The sequence below is a fragment of the Urocitellus parryii genome, chromosome 5, assembly GCF_045843805.1.
Source record: "Urocitellus parryii isolate mUroPar1 chromosome 5, mUroPar1.hap1, whole genome shotgun sequence".
In the NCBI taxonomy this organism is placed as follows: domain Eukaryota; kingdom Metazoa; phylum Chordata; class Mammalia; order Rodentia; family Sciuridae; genus Urocitellus; species Urocitellus parryii.
Window position 1 is genome coordinate 204,370,130 of NC_135535.1, and position 21,583 is coordinate 204,391,712.

Sequence of the window (21,583 nt, forward strand, 5' to 3'; positions counted from 1 at the left end):
GGACACCACCCAAGAACCAAAGACCCGTTCCCATGCTAGGACCTGAGGGAGGTAAGGAACAATGACACCACTGAACGTTAAAAAGTCCATTCCCTTTGAACAGCGAGCACCTTCTAGAGATTTACTCCACAAGAATGCTCACGCCAAAAAGAAAGTCAGTAAGATTTAATGAAAAGAAAAAAAAACACACTATGTGACAACATGGAGTAGTCACAAGCTTTATTTAAGAAGCGAAAAGCCTGTAACAAGCGAAAAGGCCCCAATATGAGATGGAATTGTAACACATCCACACACACAGAATAGATGAATTTATAATGACCAGAAATACAAAACTCTGGGTTAAAAGAAAAACAGTAAAGTTGGAAAACATTACGTACAGAAAGGGTAACTTTAAGAAAAATGGTATCTATGCACAGGAAAAAAGCCACTGTTCTGAAAGGGGTATAGGAGAATCTTGTATTTTCTTTTTTTTTGTATTTTCTTTTTTCTAAGAGCTGAAATGCTCTTAGAAAACACAGGAATAAAGCAAGGTAAGAACATTCCCCAAGAGGTTGACATTGTAAATAAAAGCTTTATTTTAAATTTAAAGAAATATTTAAAACAAGCAATATTTTTACAAATTATCATCAAGGACTTAAAACATAATTTAGGAATGAATTCTTAATTAGAAATGATGTTATCCGTAGAATACTCTGGTGTTGGCCAATATGAAGTTTACTTCAAACTAGTTTTTTACATATGTTTAACATTAATCATCCTAATGTTCAGTGATTACAATGACTCAATGTTATAGTCAAGCAAGTCTTTTGTGTAATATCTCAGATAACTTTTTCAAATACAAAACATTTATGCCAGGCAAGGAAATTATAAAACGTATAAATTATACTGAAGGACTTGATTTGAAGGCTGTCTCTATGCAGATAGATGCAACTCACCTTAGAAAGCACATATGCCTCAGAACACTAAACCACATGTAGATGCCATTCATTCTCTTAGTTGTGCCACAGAGCCACCTGCAGGTTCATAAATGTCACTCTACTAAGTGTCAACTGAAAAAAATATATGTCCCAAAACAGACTCTGAAGGCATGTGGGAGTGGAATGTGCTGGCATTCAGAGCCAGGCTGTCTCAGGACCCCCATCTCCAGCCAGCCCCCAGGAGCCACTAAACAGGTCCCACCCTCAGAAAGACAGGATGGTCTTGTTAATGATCTCCACCGCCTCCAGGATCTCGTCCTCCTTGATCACCAGCGGAGGAGCAAGCCTGATGATGTCGCCATGGGTGGGCTTAGCCAGAAGCCCATTATCTCGAAGCCGCAGACACACCTTCCAAGCATCATAATCTACAGAAAAATAGTCACACACATGTGCTCATCAGAGACAGATGTCTGAACATCCCCTTCATGTACATGGTGACAGCTGGCAAAAGAGAATCCCAGTGCCTACTCAAGAAAAGACGCACCAAGTTGCAAGCTAGCTTTATTCTGATTGTTTAATTTTTGGTGCTAGGGATAGTACCCAAGTGGTCTACCACTGGGCTATACCCGACCCTGCTGTTATTCTTAAAAATTAAGTTACTCCTGGCTGGGTGCGAAGCTCACTTGGCTAGCATGTACAGTCCCCAGTACTGTCAAAAAACCAAAACAAAGCAAAAAATTAAAATTACATGAGCAAATAAATTCTTTCCAGGTGTGCTTGCACACACCTGTACTCACGGCTACTCAGGAGACTGAGACAGGAGGATCAAAAGTTTGACACCAGCTTTGGCAACTCTGTAAGACCCTCAACAAATTAGAAAAAACCCTGCCTCAAAATAAAAAGGGCATGAGGTCAAGTGTGGAATTTTCCACCTCTGGTGTCATGCTGGTGCTCAAAACCTTGAAATTCTGGGGCATTTCATATTTTCAGATTAGGAATGCTCAACCTGATTATATAGGAACTAACCCCAGAAAACCTGGGTGTGACACGCGAAGTTCACTCAGAACGAGCAATATCCAAAACCCAGTGATCACCACACATCCCTAAAATGAACCTGCTGCCCGAGCGGTGGGACGAGACTCATCCCTTCACGGCATGTTCTGAACCCTGACTGCACATCAAAATCACCCAAGAGCCACTGCTGAAGCCAGTGCCCCACCCTGATCCATCAAATCAGAAATCTCTGGGGCGAGGCCAGGCTTTGACTCTTTTTAGAAAGCTCCCCAGGTGACTCTATAAAGTGCAGTCGAGCCTGGAATCGCTGCTTTAAAAGGAAATGTTATCACAAGAAAATCCAAAAAGGAGCCCTTGAAGGTTATTACCAACATACTCTAGAACATTGAACCCTCCATTAAGTGACAGCTGGCATTATTTGTATTATCAACACCATCCTCATTGCTATTATCATTACTGCTCCGACAGGATCTGGGTGAGGGATAAAAGAACAGCAAAGAGGAAACTCCCAAGCACAGTGTTCTGTCCAGACTGACAGAAAATAACTCAGAACCTCCAAGTGCTGTGTGACCCCCTGAAGGCAGAAAAACTGATGCCTCAGACGAGTGGCAGCAGGTCAGTCAGTTAAATGTGTGCTCGCACTACTCCATCTGGCCAGCGGACAGTTCAAGCAGAGGGTCCCTATACCCAACTACAGTGGCATCCAACTAACAAGTCACACGTACTCTAGGCTCTTCCTTTAAAGAAAAAAAAGAGGAGTAAAATGTGTACTCGACATACCTTTGGTTTCTCTAATAACAATTGCATTTAACAGCCCTTTCCCTCTCACAGCAGTCACAATATCAGAGGGCAGCTTCATGAGTTCGTTTCTCAAAACAATACCCATCTTCTCCGCATTTGCAGCAAGGTTTTCTTCTTCCAAAACCTATAATTAAAGAAAAATTTGAGGAATGTTAAGAATGCCCTTTTCTAGTTGTTGAGGTTGAGGCTCAGGCTCAGTGGTGGAGTGCCTGCCTAGCACATGTGAGGCACTGAGTGATCCGATCCTCAGCACCACATAAAAAAGTAAAGTTATAAAAAAAACAAATGCCCTTTTCTAATTGTTGCTTGGAGGGCAACATGGACTACAAGCAAAGGAAACATGACTACAGAGTAACTTAGTTTTCTTTTTTTTTTTTCATTTGTTGTCTAATTAAACAGACATCAGCTCAGAGCTTTGCTTTAGTCACATACCTGTTGTCAATCTGATTTCAAGGCAAAATAAAGATGTATTTCATGTAATTTATGATATACTATCATTTGGACACAATAATTTGTTGTTAATTTGAAGACTTTAATTTTTAAATTGCAGAGTTTCCTTTCTTTCCTCTAAAAAATCCATCATCAAAGACTATGTAATGATTTTATGCCTAAGTCTAAAAGCACTGAAATTCTACATTTTGTGTGTGGAGCTGAGGACTGAGCCCAAGACTTCAGGCATGCTAAGCACGGGCTCTATCTACCTCCAGACCACAAAATCCACACTGGGGGGTACCCTTGCTTGCTAAGCCAAAAGTAGATCAGTAGATTAGCATTCTCTCAGAGGCCCCTGTGACTGGTAACCCAAGGCAACAGGTTAAATTTACCTTTGGAGAATGCTGTGCTCTTGAAATCTTTCCTCTGTACTTCATGTTCTCTAATATTTCACAATCTTATTAAATTTCTTATTACATCATGGGCCCAAATTAAAAATCACTTCAACACTACTTAAAGAAGTAGTTAAGTGTTTTACCTCAAGGGCTGCAATGGCCACGCGGCAGCCTAGTGGATTGCCACCGTATGTAGAGCCATGTTCCCCTGGTTTAATGGTCAGCATGATGTCATCGTCACACAACACCGCGGACACCTAGAAGACAGTGAGTTCTCCCTGTCATTTCTCAGACTAAGTATTCTCATTCTTAGCATACCAGGAACACAAATATTTTTACAAATTTGATATTAAAGATACACAAAACCTTCAACAAACAACAGTTTATATCTGTCACCCTACCACCAGCAGAGTGATAACCGAATACATTGCAAATACACTAGGTGCACTTCAATGGCACAGAACGAGACAACTTTGGAACTAAAAGTGAAAAGCTATTTCTGTAAGATATAACTTAGATCTCCTCCAATTTCAAGGGGAAATGCTCTGTCTGGGTGCTTAGAAAAAAAGCTGCACATCCCCTCAGCAAGACAAGCCAGCAGTGACTCCTCTCCTCAGAGCCTTCATCTGGACCAACTAGTAGTTCTGGAGAGCAAACCCAAGAACTACAACAAAACACTACTGTTTTCAATCTCTGTGTTCAGTAGGCATGGTTCTAAACAATTAGTTATACCATATTTCTACACACTGGGAAAAAAGGACAGACATCTACAAAAGGAGGTTTCAGGTAAAATGCTTCCATCCAACCAAATGCCACGGCAAATTCCAAGGCATGCTCCACTCTTTAGGCAAAATCAACTAAGACAGAAACAGAAAATGTTTACTACAAATATCCGGGTGGCCCACAGTGCTGTTGGTAAAACCAACCACCTATCCTAGTAAGTTATATTCCGAGTATGTATAATATGCTAAAATACACTCTACTGTCATGTATGTCCAAAAAGAACAAATAAAAACATTTTAAATTTTTAAAAATTTTAAAACCCCATCATCTGAAAGGCACGAATTGCTACAATCAGTAATGTGAAGGTATTTTAGAGGTATGCTTCAGGAGAGCAGAGAATGGAAAGAAAACTCAACACTAAACTTACAGGGTATAAGCCACCAGAAAGGGCCTTTCCAAGAAGAACCAGGTCAGGCCTGACATTTTCATGATCGACAGCCAGCCATCTGCCAGTCCTGGCCAACCCTGTCTGAATCTCATCAGCAATAAACAGGACCTATTGGGAAACAACACAACAGCATTAATTCTCATTTTTCATTTCCACAGAGAAGATGGTGACAACTTATTTCATTTCCCTCTCCCAGCAAATGTATAATTCCGCATGACCTCCAATCTGTGAAAATGTCTTAATTACCCACACAACTTCGAGAGTACCCTATGAATCCAACACACACCAGCTGTCTGCGGCAGGGGGCCACTACCTCCCCAGGAGGCCATGGGATACTGCTCTAAACAGTGGAGAACACTTATGCAAATATTAGAGAGTTGGAAGACTTTTCTGGCGGTAGCTACCCTATGGGAAAAAAATCACTTAACTGCCCCATAAACGTTCCTCAGATAGCTTCCATGTGACAGAAACTGTCAATGGCAAACAAAATACACTAATATCAGCCTTGGTGGGAGAAGGGGTTGGCCATAACTTCTGGAGCAGAGGGACACAGCATAGAGTTTGGGAGACATCAAGAGTGCAAGGCTCCTGGGGAAGAGAGGAGGGAAACAGTGAGGGCCTGGAGGTCTGCAGCTCTGCCCACAGCAGAGGCTCTGGCCCAGGGTTCCAGAACTGTCAAAAATTAGCCTCCCATGCAATCTCTAAGTACTTGCAAGTTCCTAAACTCTTGGATTATGTCTCCCTCTAGTGGAAAGGCGATTTAATCTCCACACTTATCCCAACTGAATCCCGACAGAAGTCAGGCAGGAGCCTCTAGATCTGTTAGGGTAGACAACCTGGTGCCTGGTACAGAGTTCTCTCACTCCCACTAGGTAGCCTGGATCCGGAACAACAACGCCGGCTTCACCCTGAATTGGTTCTACCATGAAGGCGGCAACATCGGGATCCTGAAGAGCACGCTACAAAAGAAACAGGAGTAAGTTTTAACAACTTTCTTTCCACCATATTTGGAAATCTAAAAGCATATACTACACATTTTCCTGTCAACAGTTTTAAGTATGCAAATCAAGTTTCTTACACTTATATTCTACTTCACAAATGTAACATTCCCTACTGGCGTTCAATTCCCAGACACTCAATAAATACTTCAGATTTAAATTATACTATCCTATATTTTTCCAACATATAAATATATTATAAATAAAACCTATAGCAAATGGCATTTTAAAGCTATTTTAAGGCTTTTTTACTAAAGTACTCCACTTGGGAGCCAGGGATGTGGCTTAGTAGTAGAGCATGTGCTTGGCATGGGTGAGGCCCAGGGTTCAATCCCCAACATCAAAAAGAAAAATAAAAAAGACCCTATTTGATGACTTTAAAAAGCTGGCTGAAAACTGAAATTTTATCTAGGAATTAAGCAGGTAATACCCAAGATATTAGGAAAGATACAAACCTGAAGAGGCTGTTTGGTTGGTTGGTCCTAAGGATTAAGACCTCAGAACTGTTGCAAAGTACTGATCATTACCGAGAATGAGTCTGAAACTTTGACCCAACTTGAATAAGACAAATTTTCACTTAACTTTCACATAACTTGTTGATTTGCAGTGCTGAGGATGGAGCCCAGGGCCTCACACATGCTAGGTTAGCACTCTCACTGAGCTATCTTCTCTGCCCACATAGCATATTTTTAATCCACATATTCAACAGCAAATCATTCAAAATAATTTGTATTCACTATGAGCTAAGCACCATGATACACTGAAGTACCTCAAGTGCAGGAAGATCATTATATGGGATAATTTCAAAACCCGGCATAAAGGGTCCAAAGCCATCATAACTGGTTGGGTCTGTGGAACTGGAGATAGCAGATAATGTTCTACCCCAAAAGTTTCCAGCTAGAAAGGAGAAAGAAACAGTGATTATTCTAAAGAAACCCACAAATTTGATAAGTATTACCCATACAAAATACTTTGGGAATTCTGACTAAAAAAAGAATTCACTTTGGAGAACCTCTGATGAGCTTCTACTATTAAAACTAGTTCAAGGGGTTGGGGATGTGGCTAAAGCGGTAGCGCGCTCGCCTGGCATGCGTGCGGCCTGGGTTCGATCCTCAGCACCACATACAAACAAAGATGTTGTGTCTGCCGAAAAACTAAAAAAATAAATATTAAAAAATTTTTTTAAAAAAACTAGTTCAATATTAAACACCTTGGTTCATCTGACCTAAGGCTACTAGGTCTGGCCTTGGAATTACTACTGAATTCCTCCTACTGAGGCCTTCTCCACTGAGCCTCCTGGCTGTCGTATAAAGCCCTAAGGATAAACTCACTCACTTTACCTGGACTCCTCCCAACCCCAATCTGCAGTGCATGTTTTCTAGAGAAGGCACATTTATGATACTGATATGAGAAAGAGAATACCTTCCATAGAGAATCAGTAGTTTACCTTTTAAAACCCTAATACTGCAGGGTAACTACCAACAGAATGCATTTTCAATTTCATTTGTAGAAAAGATCCCGAGGCAACCAATCACTTTCCATTTTGCCTTCCTTGCTATTACAGTACTTTATCATCTAAATGACAGACCACTGCCTTTCTTCAGGACCACTATTCTACCCACTAATAAATGTGACTGAGGACCTACTAGATGTCAGGCACTATTCCAGCAGCAGAGGAGGGAGATCACACTAGCAAGCTCCCTGGCCCTCAGGGGAGCTTCCTTTCTAGTAGGGAACTAACACCATAACACATGCCAGCAAAGTATCTCACTAGGTAACTTCAGATGGGGTAGAATTCCAGAAGGAAAGGAATGTAGAATAATAGAGAGGTTAGGGGTTCACCTACATTAAGGATGTTTTTATATCTTCCCAGCACCTCTGCCAGCAGCAATGCCATTTTTTTTTTTGCATTACAATTCTTTTCTTATTTTTTTTAACTTTTTTTTTATTATTAGTTGTTCAAAACATTACAAAGCTCTTGACATATCATATTTCAGCAATGCCATTAACTCAGTATTGGATTATTTGCAACGCTTCTTGGCATCTCCAAGTGCTACTCTTGCAAGGGCCTCCTCCTTCTCCTCCTCTTGCCCACAAGTAACCCTGTCTTTTGCTCATCTAAAAACAGGAGTGTTTTGATTCTGACCAGGCTTATGAAAAAATGCACTGATAAGACCGGGAGCCTATCTGTTCTCAGCCTAACCTCAGGTGTCTCATCCTCCACAGCTCACCCTGCAGGTATAGGGGACTTACAGTTGGGGACAGTCTTCCGCTGTCTCTCCACCCCACAGACTCACCAGCTTCTTTCAATACTCTGGTGAAAATATCTTTGCACCCTTTGCTAATATGAAAGAGACTGGAAATAGTCTGTAAGAATGAAAATCACCAAAAATACTATTTTTGTTTGCAAGAGACAGTTATGTTGTCCTACAACTAAGGCATAAGACTTTAAAATGGCAAGTTACAGAGTTATATTAAGATTTTTTTCTTTGGAAAACTAATATGTCACCTCAAATACCAATTGCTTCTGTCCATCAAATGAACTCTGGCTTATACTGTGTTACGGGATTTATAATTCAACAGCATGTGTTCACAAGGTAAAATGTTAAAGATTTCAATTATTAAGAATTAACACAAGGGGCTGGGGATGTGGCTCAAGCGGTAGCGCGCTCGCCTGGCATGCGTGCGGCCCGGGTTCGATCCTCAGCACCACATACAAACAAAGATGTTGTGTCCGCCGAGAACTAAAAAATAAATATTAAAAAATTCTCTCTCTCTCTCTCTCTCTCTCTCCCCCCCGCACTCTTTCTTTAAAAAAAAAAAAAAAGAATTAACACAAGAATAATTTTGACCAGAGTGATAAATCAATATATACTTTTTAAAATTAAAATCAAACCTTAAAAAGTCAAAACCTGTTATTTGAACATCATATAAAGACTCCTAAAGTTAGATGACATCACCTCAATTCACTGTTAGCTTCCCTAACCAGAATTCAAGTTGTTCCTCTCAGTCATTCTCAGGAGTGTAATGGGGCAACCCCAGGCCTCCTCTCCCTATAGCGTCTAAGAAGGACTTGGCACAATGGTACATCCAATATTAAGACTCAAGAGTCACACAGTACATAGGATGTGGCCCTGCTAACATATCCTCACCCCAAAACATGACAAACCCCTCCAACATAGGCCAATTAACTGGAAAACTGCTATGGAAAAAAAATCTGATATGTAGATGAGAAATTTAATCATAGGGTCACTCACTTGGGGGAGGAAGAAAATCTCATATATGAAGAAATAACTCAAATCCAACAAGAGGAAATTCCTCATTGATTTTTATGAAACATTCAGCAAATAACGTATCATGTACCAAGCAAGTACATTAGAAATATTTCATCAGTAATAAAATGGAAAATGAAATTGTATGTTGAAATCATAACAGCATTCAGTGTTGAGTACCTGCGAACACAATCTTGGCCTTGTATTTCTGAATGCCCTTCACAGAGTAGCCCCACCGGCGTGCAAGTTTGCAGGCAGTCTCCCCGGCCTCCACTCCTAGTTGGGGGGAAATGCTCAGATTTAAAAAGGCTTTAAATCATCAGGAATTAAGATGATTTTCTTGGGGATTTAACAAAAAAAAAAAAAAAAAAAGGAAATGCTTTACCTGTATTCATGGGAAGAACTTTGTGGTAATTGAACAGTTTGGTAACATACTCCTCATATTCACCAAGTATGTTATTGTAGAAAGCCCGCGATGTTAAAGTCAGCTTGTCCGCCTGACTCTTGAGAGCATTCACGATCTTGGGGTGACAGTGCCCTTGGTTGACAGCACTGTAAGCACTCAGGAAGTCAAAATATTTTCTTCCTTCTACATCCCACACATAAATTCCTAAAATATGTCAGGAAGGGAAACAATTTTAGAAAATGACTACATGACATGAAGTCCAAAAATTAAGACTGCTAGCAAGCCCTCTAATGCCTATGTGTAAAACTCTACGTATTTTTTTATGGTTAAAGTTATTTTAGATCAAGCATAATAAACTTCAGTTTATAAGGAATTATTAAGGATATATTTTATCTATCCAGCTTCAAAATACACATTGAACAAGAACAGCATGAAAAGATTATGAATTCTGGAGTGATACCTTTACCTAATTTTAACATTTAGCAGGCAAAATTAGGATTTAAGAGTAGAGAAGTTAGCCAGGCATGGTGGCACACGTCTGTAATCCCCATGAGACTAAGGCAGAAGGATCGTGAGTTCAAAGCCAGCCTCGCAATTCAGTGAGGCCCTAAGCAATTCAATGAGACTATTTATAAATAAAATATTAAAAAGGATTGGGGATATGGCTCACTGGTTTAGTGTCCATGGGCTCAATCCCTATTACCAAAAAATAAAAAAAGTAGAGAAGTTACACGATAGATAATAATTATTAGAGGACATATAACAACGCATAGGAATGGCTGGGTTAATTGGTACACACCTGCAATTACAGCAACTCCAGAGGCTAAAGTAGGAGGATCACAAATTTGAGGCCAGCCTCAGAAATTTCGTGAAACCCTATCTCAAAACAAAAAGTAAAAAGGGCTGGGGATATGGCTCTGTGGTAAAGTACCCCAGGTTTAACTCTCCAGTACCAAAAGAAAAAAAATAGGGATATATTTGCAAATCATGTATCGGTAAAGATCTAGTATCCAGAACTCTTTTATACTCAATAACAAAATCCACTAAAAAAAAAATAGACAAATAACTTGATAGATATTTCTCCAAAAACAAATGGCCAACTAGCACAGGAAAAGACTCTTAGCATCATGAGCCATTAGGAAAATGCAAATCAGGACCACAATAAGATATTGTTTCATGCTCCCTAGAATGTTGATAATCTTAAAAAAAGAACAAGTTTGGGCAAAGATGTGAAGAATTTGGAATTGTCATATATTGCTTGTAGAAACATAAAATGATAGAGCTGCTATGAAAAAGTTTGGCAGTTCCTCCACAAGCTAAGCACACAATTATCATATGACCCTGCAATTCCACTCCTAGAGTATACCAAAAAGAACTGAAAGACAGGTGTTCAAACATAAACTTGTATGGCATTCATAGCAGCCCTATTCCACAATAGTCAAAACCTAAAACCAAATGTTATCAGCTGTTGGATAGTAAACAAAATGTAGTACTTACAATCAAATATTATTCAGCCATGAAAAAGAATGAAATTCTGATACAAGCTACAACATGGATGAATGAACCTTGAAAACATTAGGCCAAGTGAAAAACTGGACATACAGGGCTACATAGTATAGATTCCATTTACATGAAACATTCAGAATATGCAAATCTATAAAAAGGCGGAAAACAGCTCAGTGTTCCATCAGCTGTGGGAAGGGGGAAAGGGGATGAATGTTTAATGGATGTGAGCTTTCCTTTGAGGTAATGAAAAAAGTTCTGGAATTAGACCAAGGTGGTGGCTACACAACATTGTAAATGACATTTTATGCCACTGGATTGGATGCTTAAAATGGTAAATTTTACATTAGGTACATTACAGTTTTTTTAAAAAAAAAACCTTGACTGTAGACATTAATACTCGTCTTTTACCATGTGCCACACTGTGTTATGTGCTTTCACACCTTATCAAAAACCCCCTTATGAGGGTTACCATCTCTATTGTACCTAGAGCTAAAAAAATAGAAGCTCATGTCATAACTAGCCTGGGCTGGCACAGGAAACAGGAATTAGACCCCAGGCAGCCAGACTTTCAGGGTCCACACTCTGCTAATGTATGTGAAGAAAATTTTTAACAAATTGTTTCCAAATATGTAATACATAAATCTATATTTTCATTAGTCAAAAGAAAATATGTCTATATTATAGTACCGATCCCAAATAATACTGGTAATGACAAAATATTTAATATATTTTCATCTTCTGGCACAAAGCCAAATAATAAAGTTTGGTCTAATTTGTTAAGGCTATTATCTCAAAATGCAGATTAAGTCGCCATTTGACAATTATCACTGTAATAGTTTATTTGGACAAGAATCATAGGTATTAAAATTAGAAGTAAAAGTTTCATGAGTAACAGGACACTTTACAGTCTCAAACTATGTCCTAGAAAATTCTTAATACAAAGGGAGAAATGTAACTTTGCACAGGAGAAGCCTGGCAGACACCACCTTGTCAAGTGATGGAAGGCAACACAGGCAGTAAATGGGCATCTCTTGCCGTGATGCACTGAGAAGGGCAGGACACCACTGCACACAGGTGTCTGACCTGACTGCCATCATAAGCAAACACCAGCACAAACGGCAGTGCACTACAAAATCAGCCAGTGTACTTCAAAACATAACAAGATCAAAAAGAGAAAGATCGAGGAACTTGTTCTGGATGAAAGACAACTAAACCTGCCAGGCACAGTGGCACACACCTAGGATCCCAACAACTGGAGAGACTGAGGCCGGAAGAATGCATTCCAGGGCTGGGGATGTGGCTCAAGCGGTAGCGCACTCGCCTGGTATGCGTGCGACCCGGGTTCGATCCTCAGCACCACATACCAACAAAGATGTTGTGTCCGCCGAGAACTAAAAAATAAATATTAAAAATTCTTTCTCTCTCTCTCTCTCTCTCCTCTCTCACTCTCTCTTGAAAAAAAAAAAAAAAAAGAATGCATTCCAGGCCCGCCTTAGCAAGGTAGTAAAACCCTGTCTCAAAATTAAAATTAAAAAGAGCAGGCAATGTAGTTAATGGTAGAGTCCCATGGGTTTAATCCCAGGACCAAAAAACGAAAAAGACAATAAACCTGACACCTGGATGTAACTCAATCCAAAGTTCTTTTGTTATGAAGGACAACTAATGAATCTGGATCTTTTGATTAATAATGGTGTTATACTAGTGTTAATTTCCTGATTTTAGTAAAATTACACAAGATAAAAGTCCTATATCTTAGGAAGACACACTAAGTATTCAGGGGTGAAGATACATCATGTCTGCTACTTGCTCTCCAACAGCTCAGGAAAAAATGTACAGTACATAAGTTGGGAGGGGGAAAGAGAGCATTCCAAAAGCAGTAAAATGTTAGCACTCAGGGAATCTGAATAAGAAAAAAAGTAAAAGAAAATATTTAGTATTGCTGTTACAACTTTCCTTTATGTCAAAAATTAGACCAAAATCAAAGCTAAGGGGGAAAAAAAGACAGCGATATTATGGTACTTTCTGTATTTCTCCCACATTCCCTCTGGTGAGGCCCACCATGAGGAAGACTAGCTGCTCATTTTTGTGGACCCATGGAGACACTGGATGCCCTGCAAGGCTGAATGAACCTCATCTACAACACGGGCATTCAATGCATCTGGGGAAATAGAGAATATAGAAGCAATTCATTTTTATAAAAAGTTTCAAGCAGGGCTGGTATTGTGTCTCAGTGGTAGAATACTTGCCTAGCATGTGTGAGGCACTGGGTTCAAGTCTCAGCACCAAATATAAATAAATTAAAAATAAAAATAAAGTCCACTGACAACTAAAAAAAAAATTTAAAAAAAAAAAGTGAACTACTCAATACATACCTCTCCCTTTCTCCAGGGCGACAGGTAAAGGGTGGTAATTGTGTGCACCATATTTAGATTCCCGTTCAAAAATATAATCCGAGGATGGAGGTCCTTGGACTGTCTTTTTAGTTGCAACAGATGTGGCAGAAGCCACTGAAGAATGAACTCCACGGCGAAGCACGGCAACAGCCTGCAGATGCACTAGCTTAGAAAACATTATGTCCTCCAAGTAGGAAAACCACAGACCTGCCAAAGAAAAGACAAGGCATTGAGGACAAGCCTTCCCATAGTCAGCCTCTGCTCACTGAGCATCTGTTGAGCATCTAAAAAGGGACACAATCAGAGAAGGCTACTAGACACACACTGGGGCAGGAGCCAGGGCCCAAAACGATTTTGGGGTTGGGAGGTTTGTCTGTTCTGAGACCTGGCATCATCTGATCTCTCTGTTCCTTGCCTTGGAGGGGGTTGACTTCATGGGCTCAAGTGCTCCTCCCACCTCAGCTTCCAGAGTAGAAGGAACTACAGACCTCAGCTGCCACCACCACCCTCCCCCAGCCCACCCTATTCAGCTGGCTTCTTTTTTGTATCTGACTCTGTACTTTTCTGTGGGGAGTGAAGCAATTAAGAAACAATTTAGTTTCTACGAAGATATTAGGGATCATCCTAAAGGAAAACTAAAAACTGTGGAGAGGAAAAGTCGACTTCAGCGGGATGGGAAGAGGTTAAACCTAAAGAAAGAAACTACAAAAAGTAAGATTTTTATTAGCCACAAATATATAAAAATTCTGCAGGTCAAATTTATCATAAAACAAAGGTGAAAGGCAAAAAGACTAAGGAAAATGTTCTGTAATTTAATTTGTGAAAGTTTTAAACAGCCTTTTATAGTCAGACCAAAAAATAATATAAATGAAGGAGAAAAAGACAATTAGGGCCTAGAAAACATCAAACTACAATTAAGTTAGTTGTTTGAATTTTAGTACTAAAACCTGAGCAGGTGCATGATGGCATACTCAGTACCAATATCCCAGTTACTTGAGAGGCTGAAGCAGGAGGATTGCAAATTTGAGGCCAGCCTGAACGACACAGAAAGACCATCTCAAATAAATACATTAACTGAATAAAGCCTTAATAGAGAAAGGGGTACAGCTCAGTGGTAGAGCATTTGCCTAGCATGAGTTCCTGGGTTCAATTACCCAGCACTATTTAAAAAAAAAAAGAAACTGAGCATCTCTGAGCACATACTATTCACTCAGATGTATGTCTGCATATTTCAGAGTCATGCTACTGTTTCCATTCCCTACCAGTCCTAGTGTAGTGGCACCCCCTCCTCCACAGAAGATCTTCTTCAGAAATCTTCACCATAATTGATTTTAGGACTATCAGCAAGAGTCTCTACAAAAGAGTTCAATGTAAGCAAACTTCCTATTTTCCTGTTGTTCTATTTTCTTGGCCACTGGCCTGGAAGAAATCAGCACTCCAGGTGCTGAATGCCCCTTTACTAGTTTTTCACAAACATTTACCCAGTATAGTAGTTTGTAAAAGTGTGTTTGCAAATGCAAAATGTGAAAATAAAACGACAAATCCTTTAATAAGGCCTCTGGCCTTGAACTGGGCTTCACAGAGATGTCTACATTTCTAAGAGAAGTTACCAACTGGGCTCCATGGTAACAGCTGGGGGGGGGGGCAGGAAAGAAAGAGGGAGAAAAAGCTCTCCCCTTCTCAGGTGTTGTCCTTGAAGGGTTAACTTGCCCAGAACAGTGAAAGAAAAAGCTGCTTTTATGTGAGCTTCTGCAGACTGTGAACTTCTAAGCCCCTCTCCTTATGTGCTGGGTATAAAGTTCTGAAACTACCTGAACTTGGGGTTCAGGGGATTAACTGATTACAGCAAAAGCTGTACCCTCTGAACCTGGCTGCAGCCAAATAAAACTATTTCGTGCGATCTTCGGTGTCCTGTCTCATCTGTCCCCTACAACAGTAATACCAGACCCACCCACCTCTATATACAGTTTACCATTCAGGATTGTGACAAGTCATGAAGTAAAGACTAAGGTACAGAAGAAATTAAGAACAAAAAGGAAATGCAAAAACATGGATAAGATCATGTCTGGGGGAAGTTTTCAAGATAAACTCAAGATTAGGAGAAAGCTGCCAAAAACTAGGCATACATACTTATTTTTTTAAAGACTGGTTAACTCATGTTTCAACAGAGCCTGTCCATGACAAGTCAAACCATGCACAATCTTACAGCATTCGAGACATGAGCTGCCAAATTAGCAAAACACAGTCCTTGGGTTGGCTCACTTCCCTTTCAACTTGGCACTACCCAGCAAAGCTAGTGTTCAGGAATTTACAAATGCTAAGCAAAATCAGAGGTCTGGTTTGCCAAAGACTCACCAACGATTCTTATTTCTCACGGTTCAGACTAGAATACCGATTTTCCACCTGAGATCCAAGGATGGCTTTCAGAAGGTCCAATAACTCCTAAAACACAATGCAGAATTTTAGGCAGAGGTTTTCATTTTTCTAAGGAGAAGATCTATAACTTTCTCAAAGGGGTCTGTATTAACAACCAAAAAAGTGATATAAGAATCATTTGACTAGAGGTGGCTGCTTACAAAAACATCCACTTGTACTGGACAGTACTTCCCAGAACACCACTAAGCCTAAAATGCTCAGTTTCCATTTGTTTATGCAGTTCTTTATGTGCTACTCAGTACAATTGTTTCGCCTACTTGTTTCACCTACTAAAATATTTCAATGACATAAACTTTTGCCTATCAAATTAATAATAAAACAGCAATGTATCCTCTCAAGCAATACTTACTGGCACTCTAAACTTGGTGCAGCTTTCTAAAGAGATCTACAGCCAGAATAAAGCCTTAGGTGTGTTCAAACTCCAACCAACAATTTGACTCCCAAGACTTTATTTTAAAAAAATGTTCAGGAATGTGGAGAAACGTCCACGTATAAAAGATGTTTCATTATGAGGCCATGTTGAGAATGGGGGGGTGGGGAGCAGAACCACTCTTGGAATGTTAATGTCCCCAAGGCCCAGAGCCCATCCCAAAGAAGTGTTAATGAAACAGCTCCCAGCAAACTTGAAGATGCTGACCCAAAAGTCCTTCCGCCCAGATTACTCCTTTGGCCCATCTGTGCCCCACCCTTAACAGGACAGGAACAAAGGGAACAAAGGACAGGAATGTGACAGGAATGTGGGAAAGCTAAAAGAAGACCTTAGCTATAAAAAGGGGAATACATTCGCCCTTCCATGGATTCCACCTCTTGGGTCCCCTTCTTCCTCGGGAGAAGTCTTTTTTTTTTAATTTTTTTTAATATTTATGTTTTAGTTTTCGGCAGACACAACATCTTTTGTTTTTGTATGTGGTGTTGAGGATCGAACCCGGGCCCCACGCATGCCAGGCGAGCACACTACCACCCGAGCCACATCCCCAGCCCTCGAGCCACATCCCCAGCCCTCGGGAGAAGTCTTTTCTGCTGTCCTTTAAAAAAGCCTCTACTTTCCACCCTAAACTTGCCTCGGCATGCTTCTCTGGTGTTATACTTCAACATTGGGGAAGCAAGGACGGTAGACAACAGGTAGACAATGGTAACATTATCACATACATAAAGTGTAGCCACCTAAAATAAGCATTGGATGGTACGTTGGGGTGTCTCATGTCAAATGAAGAAATAAAATCACACATGTGGGATACAAAAGATAAAAGGAAAAAAAGATCAGGACAGGCACAAAAAGGTCACTGTGGCCAGTTTACACTATTCTGTGCCTTTCACATTTTCTGCAATGACCACGAATTACATTTATAATCAGAAAAAAAAAACCACTATTGAGAATGAAATTGAATGTCCATCTGGTTTTTACATTAGACAAAGATAAAGTTTAGGCCACAAACAAAGCTAAACTAGAAGATAGTGTTTCATAAACTTTGAGAAAACTTTTTTGGTTAAAAAAAAGGTAGAAGCCACTACTCCTAGGATGAGCAACCTTGATTATAATTAAGTCCAAAGGTTCCTTGGGGACAGGGTCAAATTCTAAGAAACTATGCTATATGATGATTAAGCTACCAATGACGGCAACTGTGACTTTACTAGTAGCAGTCAGAGAGGCACTCAAAAAAAGGCCAGGGGGGTTGGATGGAGGGGTTGTAATTTACAAAGCATTAAAAACACACTGAACAACATCATTTTTAGTTAACAGACTGCAAGTGAAAAGAATCTTTGTGATTATAGAAATTCCACATTCTTTTGTTATACCACAATTATCTGTTCAACTAATTCCCAACCGAAACGGGATCAAAAAAAATCCATTTATGAGCAGAGTTCAGGTAATTTTACTAAAGGGTAATCATAAATTAGTGATATAACATTAAAATCATCCTTAAAGATGAATTCTGGATTCTTAGTTGGACTGGGAAAGGTCACAGGGCACACACACCATGATGTACCAGAATCCTGTAAACATGTTTCTATTAAAGAGCCTTCTGTGTTCAGGTTACTGTGCTTGGCACTATATAAGAAATATTAGAAGAGAATTAAGATGACCTTAAAAATAGCCAACATCAATAATTCCCCGTTCCAAATGAGTCTGGAAAAAATCAAAAGAGTCAAATGTCCACAGTTTGGTGACCAGGATTTAAATTCTGTGATTCTGTAGAGTTTCTCTGGGTAATTTTGTCAATCCTTCTAAGCTTCAATTTCCCCATTTGCAAAATGAGGCTGAAGCCATTAAATGTCACCACTGAGGATTAAGGCATTCACATGCAAACTCAAAGCCTGGCACAAAATAGCCATTTAGTTCCCTTCTGCCCTAAATTCACAAGGAAACTAATCAATTTCTACAACATAAGTCAACAATGCCATATTTCAGGTCTTAAACTAGATTTTTTTTCCTCTTAAAAAAAACACAATTTTCTTGACAAAAATTCAAAAAACAGACAAGAAACTTACCTGTAACCCCATATATATGAGACTTGCCATTATCTTTTTTTTCTAAAAACACTATATACACATTGTTATTTTTGTTTTCTACCATCCCCTACAGAATTCACCACACAAGTCCCTCCAGAAGGGTCCCAGAACTTTGCAAGCTTTTGTCACAGGTCCTAACACTTCACTTGTTTCCATGCCTATCCCCTGCTGGACTCGTGTTTTTTAAAAGGTCAGTAACGTGTCTTAGAATTTACTTGGCCCAGGTTGGGGCATTCTGTTGGCATTCTGCCTGTCAGATGATCCAGGTTACTCCCGAATAGACTCACAACTCCTAAAGTGCTCCAGATGGCAACAGAGAGTGACTGAGACCACCAAGATGAGACTTCAGTCACCCATCCCTGACCAAGCTGAGGTAACTAAGGAGGCTTTCACTCTCTGCATCTGAAGAAACTAATATTTTCACCAAGAATCCACCCTACTAGATCTAATGGCCTTCGAAGGTCAAAATAATGTTACAAACTATTGTTGTGCATTTCATCAACACTCAGAATCTGGAAATGAGAACAAATTACTAACGACAAGCTAAACACTTTAAACACTTCATGGTTTAAGTAATCTACCTAATTAACACAATCCTTCAGGCTACCATTACTCACTCCCCCTATCAGCCATCTCATCTACAGTAGATCTTCCTACCACAGAATTCCCATAAAAGGCCACATTCTGGAGTTAATTTAGCCTGCATTATTAAAAATGATTTTCTTAAATTACTCTGAAAGAATCGTCAGTGTAAAGTCATCAAAAAGCCATTGGAAATATTTACTTTTCTGAGGTAACCATTCACAAACACAGGCCTTTTTTTTTCTTTTTTAAAGTTCTGCCAACAAAAGCTTTTTAATGCAATATTCTGGCTAAAATTCAACTCAAGTACGTCAATGGCAAACAACTAAAGCATTACTACTGAGAAAAGATTGGGTAAGCCACACTGCACCCTTCACACACCTCCAAAATCCACCCATTCTCTGGTATTTTAAGATAGGACATTCACCATCCTCAAGATCTCAGTAAAGGGCATAAAATGTGCACCTAGATAACTGTAGTCAAGACTGTGCAGGAAAAACATATGAAACAGCCTCTTTGAGAAAAAAGTACCTTTTTAAGAATTTTGAGTACTTATGTTGGGAGGAATGCAAAATTAATCTTAAACATCATGAAAAACTGCAAACCCCAAACAATAAGTTCTGTATTTAAATCTTGTTTTTATGAAAATATTCTACCTCCATCTTCTTCAGAGTCAAGAACTAGATTCTCTACTGCCAGAAGAATCCGGATATTCTAATGAAAAACATAATAAGATAAAGATTTGGGATTACAATTTAAAGAACTGCCCTGGGTTCAAGTTACGGAACTAATTTACCTACAGAAACTCTTATAACCCCAGAAGGAGAGACTGCGAATGGAGAAACTGGAAGTTAGTAATGTAAGATAAAGCCAGTTCGTTCCAAACTCGCTCTCCCTGCCCCTCAGTTTATCTAAAACACAAAGCTGAACGCCAAGAAGGAAAAATTCAGCAGGCCCAAGGGGACACGGTGGTCCACCAGGAGCAAGCGTTCCGCTGAATGCAGCCCGAATGCACCATGCTGAGCCATGTTTGCAAAGGACCCTGAGAATGGGGTCTTCACGCTGAAAGGTCGTTGGCCCCCAGCCCTGGACACCACCCAGCAAACGCGCACGTTACTGCACGGTAACGACCCACTTCCGTAATTCTTCTATTTGCACAAAGGCTGAAGGGGGAAAGAACTGGAGAGGGAAGGGATGGAAAGGGTTAGCGGCGGGGCGCCGGGGCTGCTCGAGAGGCGGCGGACCCACCCGTTGGTTGCATCAGCGACCCCGCCAGAGACCAAAGTCGCCCGCCGCCTGCGCCGTCCCCGGTACCCACGAAGCACCCTGCTCGTCGCCAGCAGGAGCCCAGGGCGCCCGGGTGCCCGCGCCCCCCAACGCCTCCTTCCCGGAAACCTCGAGTCCGAGGGCCCGGGCGCTGGGACCAGGAAGGCGAAGGGCCGAGGCCCGGCCCCCGCGGGCCGCGATCCAGGGCCGGCCGGCTCCGCCCGGTGCCACATCCACAGCGCGGCCAGCCCGCCCAGCCCCCCTGCCTCCCGCCGCCCGGGCCGGGGATGCGCCGGCCGGGTTCCAGGCCGCCGGGTCCGAGCCGCCGCGACGCCAGCGGGCCGCGGAGGCGGAGCCTGCCCGCCCGCGGATGCCCAGCGTGCCCGCGGAACCCAGCCCGGAGGCGGCCGCACGCCCGGGCCCCGACCTCAGGCTCGACCCCAGGCCCGCGGCACCCGGGCGGTACCTGACGGTGCCTGGGAGGCCGCAGCCGGACACGCGGCAGCCGAGCAGTCTAGCACAGGAGCTGCGCACCGCGCGTCACCCAGCCTTAAGGCGCGGAGTCCGCCCCGCCCCGGGACGCGCTCGCCGCCCATTGGCTGGGGCCGAGCGCTGGGGACCAATCGCGTGGGCCTCGCCCTCGCCCCGCCTTCCGCGGCCGCTTATTGAGACTGGTCCTCGCTGCGCAGGTTCGAGCCTCGCCTGCATCTGCTGAGAGGGTTCTGGTCGCTGAGCATCGCTGCCCCCCCTCTGCTGGCAAGAAGACCGAGGCCCGAAGGAAAGGAAAGATTTGTTCTCCGCTGCTTTTGCGCCGCGGAGGCACATGGGGATGGCTGTTGGGTTCGACCTCGCTCCCGGCCGGCTCCCATTCCCCACCTCGCGGAGCCTTACCCGGCCACCAACACCAGCTCTGCCCCAGATGCTGGGCCCCATGCCCTGGTGTGCGGCACAGCTGAGCTTTGCTTCTGTACCCTCCTCCAGAATCATCGCTGCGGCCAGCTAAGGCACTGCCCACCTGTTCACTGCTGATGTTAGAGACTAAACCGATGGCACCGCTGAGCACCAACTGTCCTGCGGGGCCCTTCTCATTCCACATGTGCCATGAAACTCAGAACTCAAAATGGGTCTCCCGAGATACTCTCATGTTGGAATCAGAAGAAATTTGGTTATCGGTTAGTTTACAACATTTGTTATATGCTGGAAGACAAAGGCCCAGAGAGGAGAAGCCAGTTACCCAATAAGTGAGGAGCAGTCCAGTCCTGTGTCTCTCTGAGGGTTGTGGCGACAGCTACAGGTGACAAGATTACACGTCAGTACCATGTTCCGCTGGCCTACAGTAATCAGTCAGGGTTTCCGTGGCTCACACACAGCACACTCCAATCCCGGAAAAGTTGTGTGCATGTGAGAGAGTGAACCTCAGGAGTGGAGTAATCTGGGTCTTCTGCACCAGGGAGGGCCAGTATCAGTCCTTGAGCTTGTGGGA

At 41.8% G+C, this 21,583-nt stretch overlaps 1 protein-coding gene across 3 annotated transcripts; it reads right to left on the minus strand.

Annotated features, from left to right (window-relative positions):
• Positions 1-204: 204 nt before the first annotated feature.
• Oat (ornithine aminotransferase) lies at positions 205-20,648 on the minus strand. 3 transcript variants are annotated; one of them, XM_026384326.2, is made up of 12 exons: positions 20,567-20,584; positions 19,491-19,548; positions 15,661-15,747; positions 13,285-13,512; positions 9,386-9,610; positions 9,181-9,276; positions 6,498-6,625; positions 5,567-5,689; positions 4,710-4,838; positions 3,703-3,816; positions 2,712-2,856; positions 205-1,342 (listed from the first exon to the last, which is right to left on the minus strand). In XM_026384326.2, exons 4-12 carry the CDS (start codon positions 13,481-13,483, stop codon positions 1,182-1,184), a joined length of 1,320 nt encoding a protein of 439 aa, XP_026240111.1. In that variant the 5' UTR covers positions 13,484-13,512; positions 15,661-15,747; positions 19,491-19,548; positions 20,567-20,584; the 3' UTR covers positions 205-1,181. The 3 variants fall into 3 exon arrangements, with proteins under 3 accessions (XP_026240111.1, XP_026240110.1, XP_026240112.1); XM_026384325.2 differs by lacking the exon at positions 19,491-19,548 and having other exon boundaries at positions 20,567-20,648; XM_026384327.2 differs by lacking the exons at positions 19,491-19,548; positions 20,567-20,584 and adding an exon at positions 18,232-18,390.
• Positions 20,649-21,583: the final 935 nt, after the last annotated feature.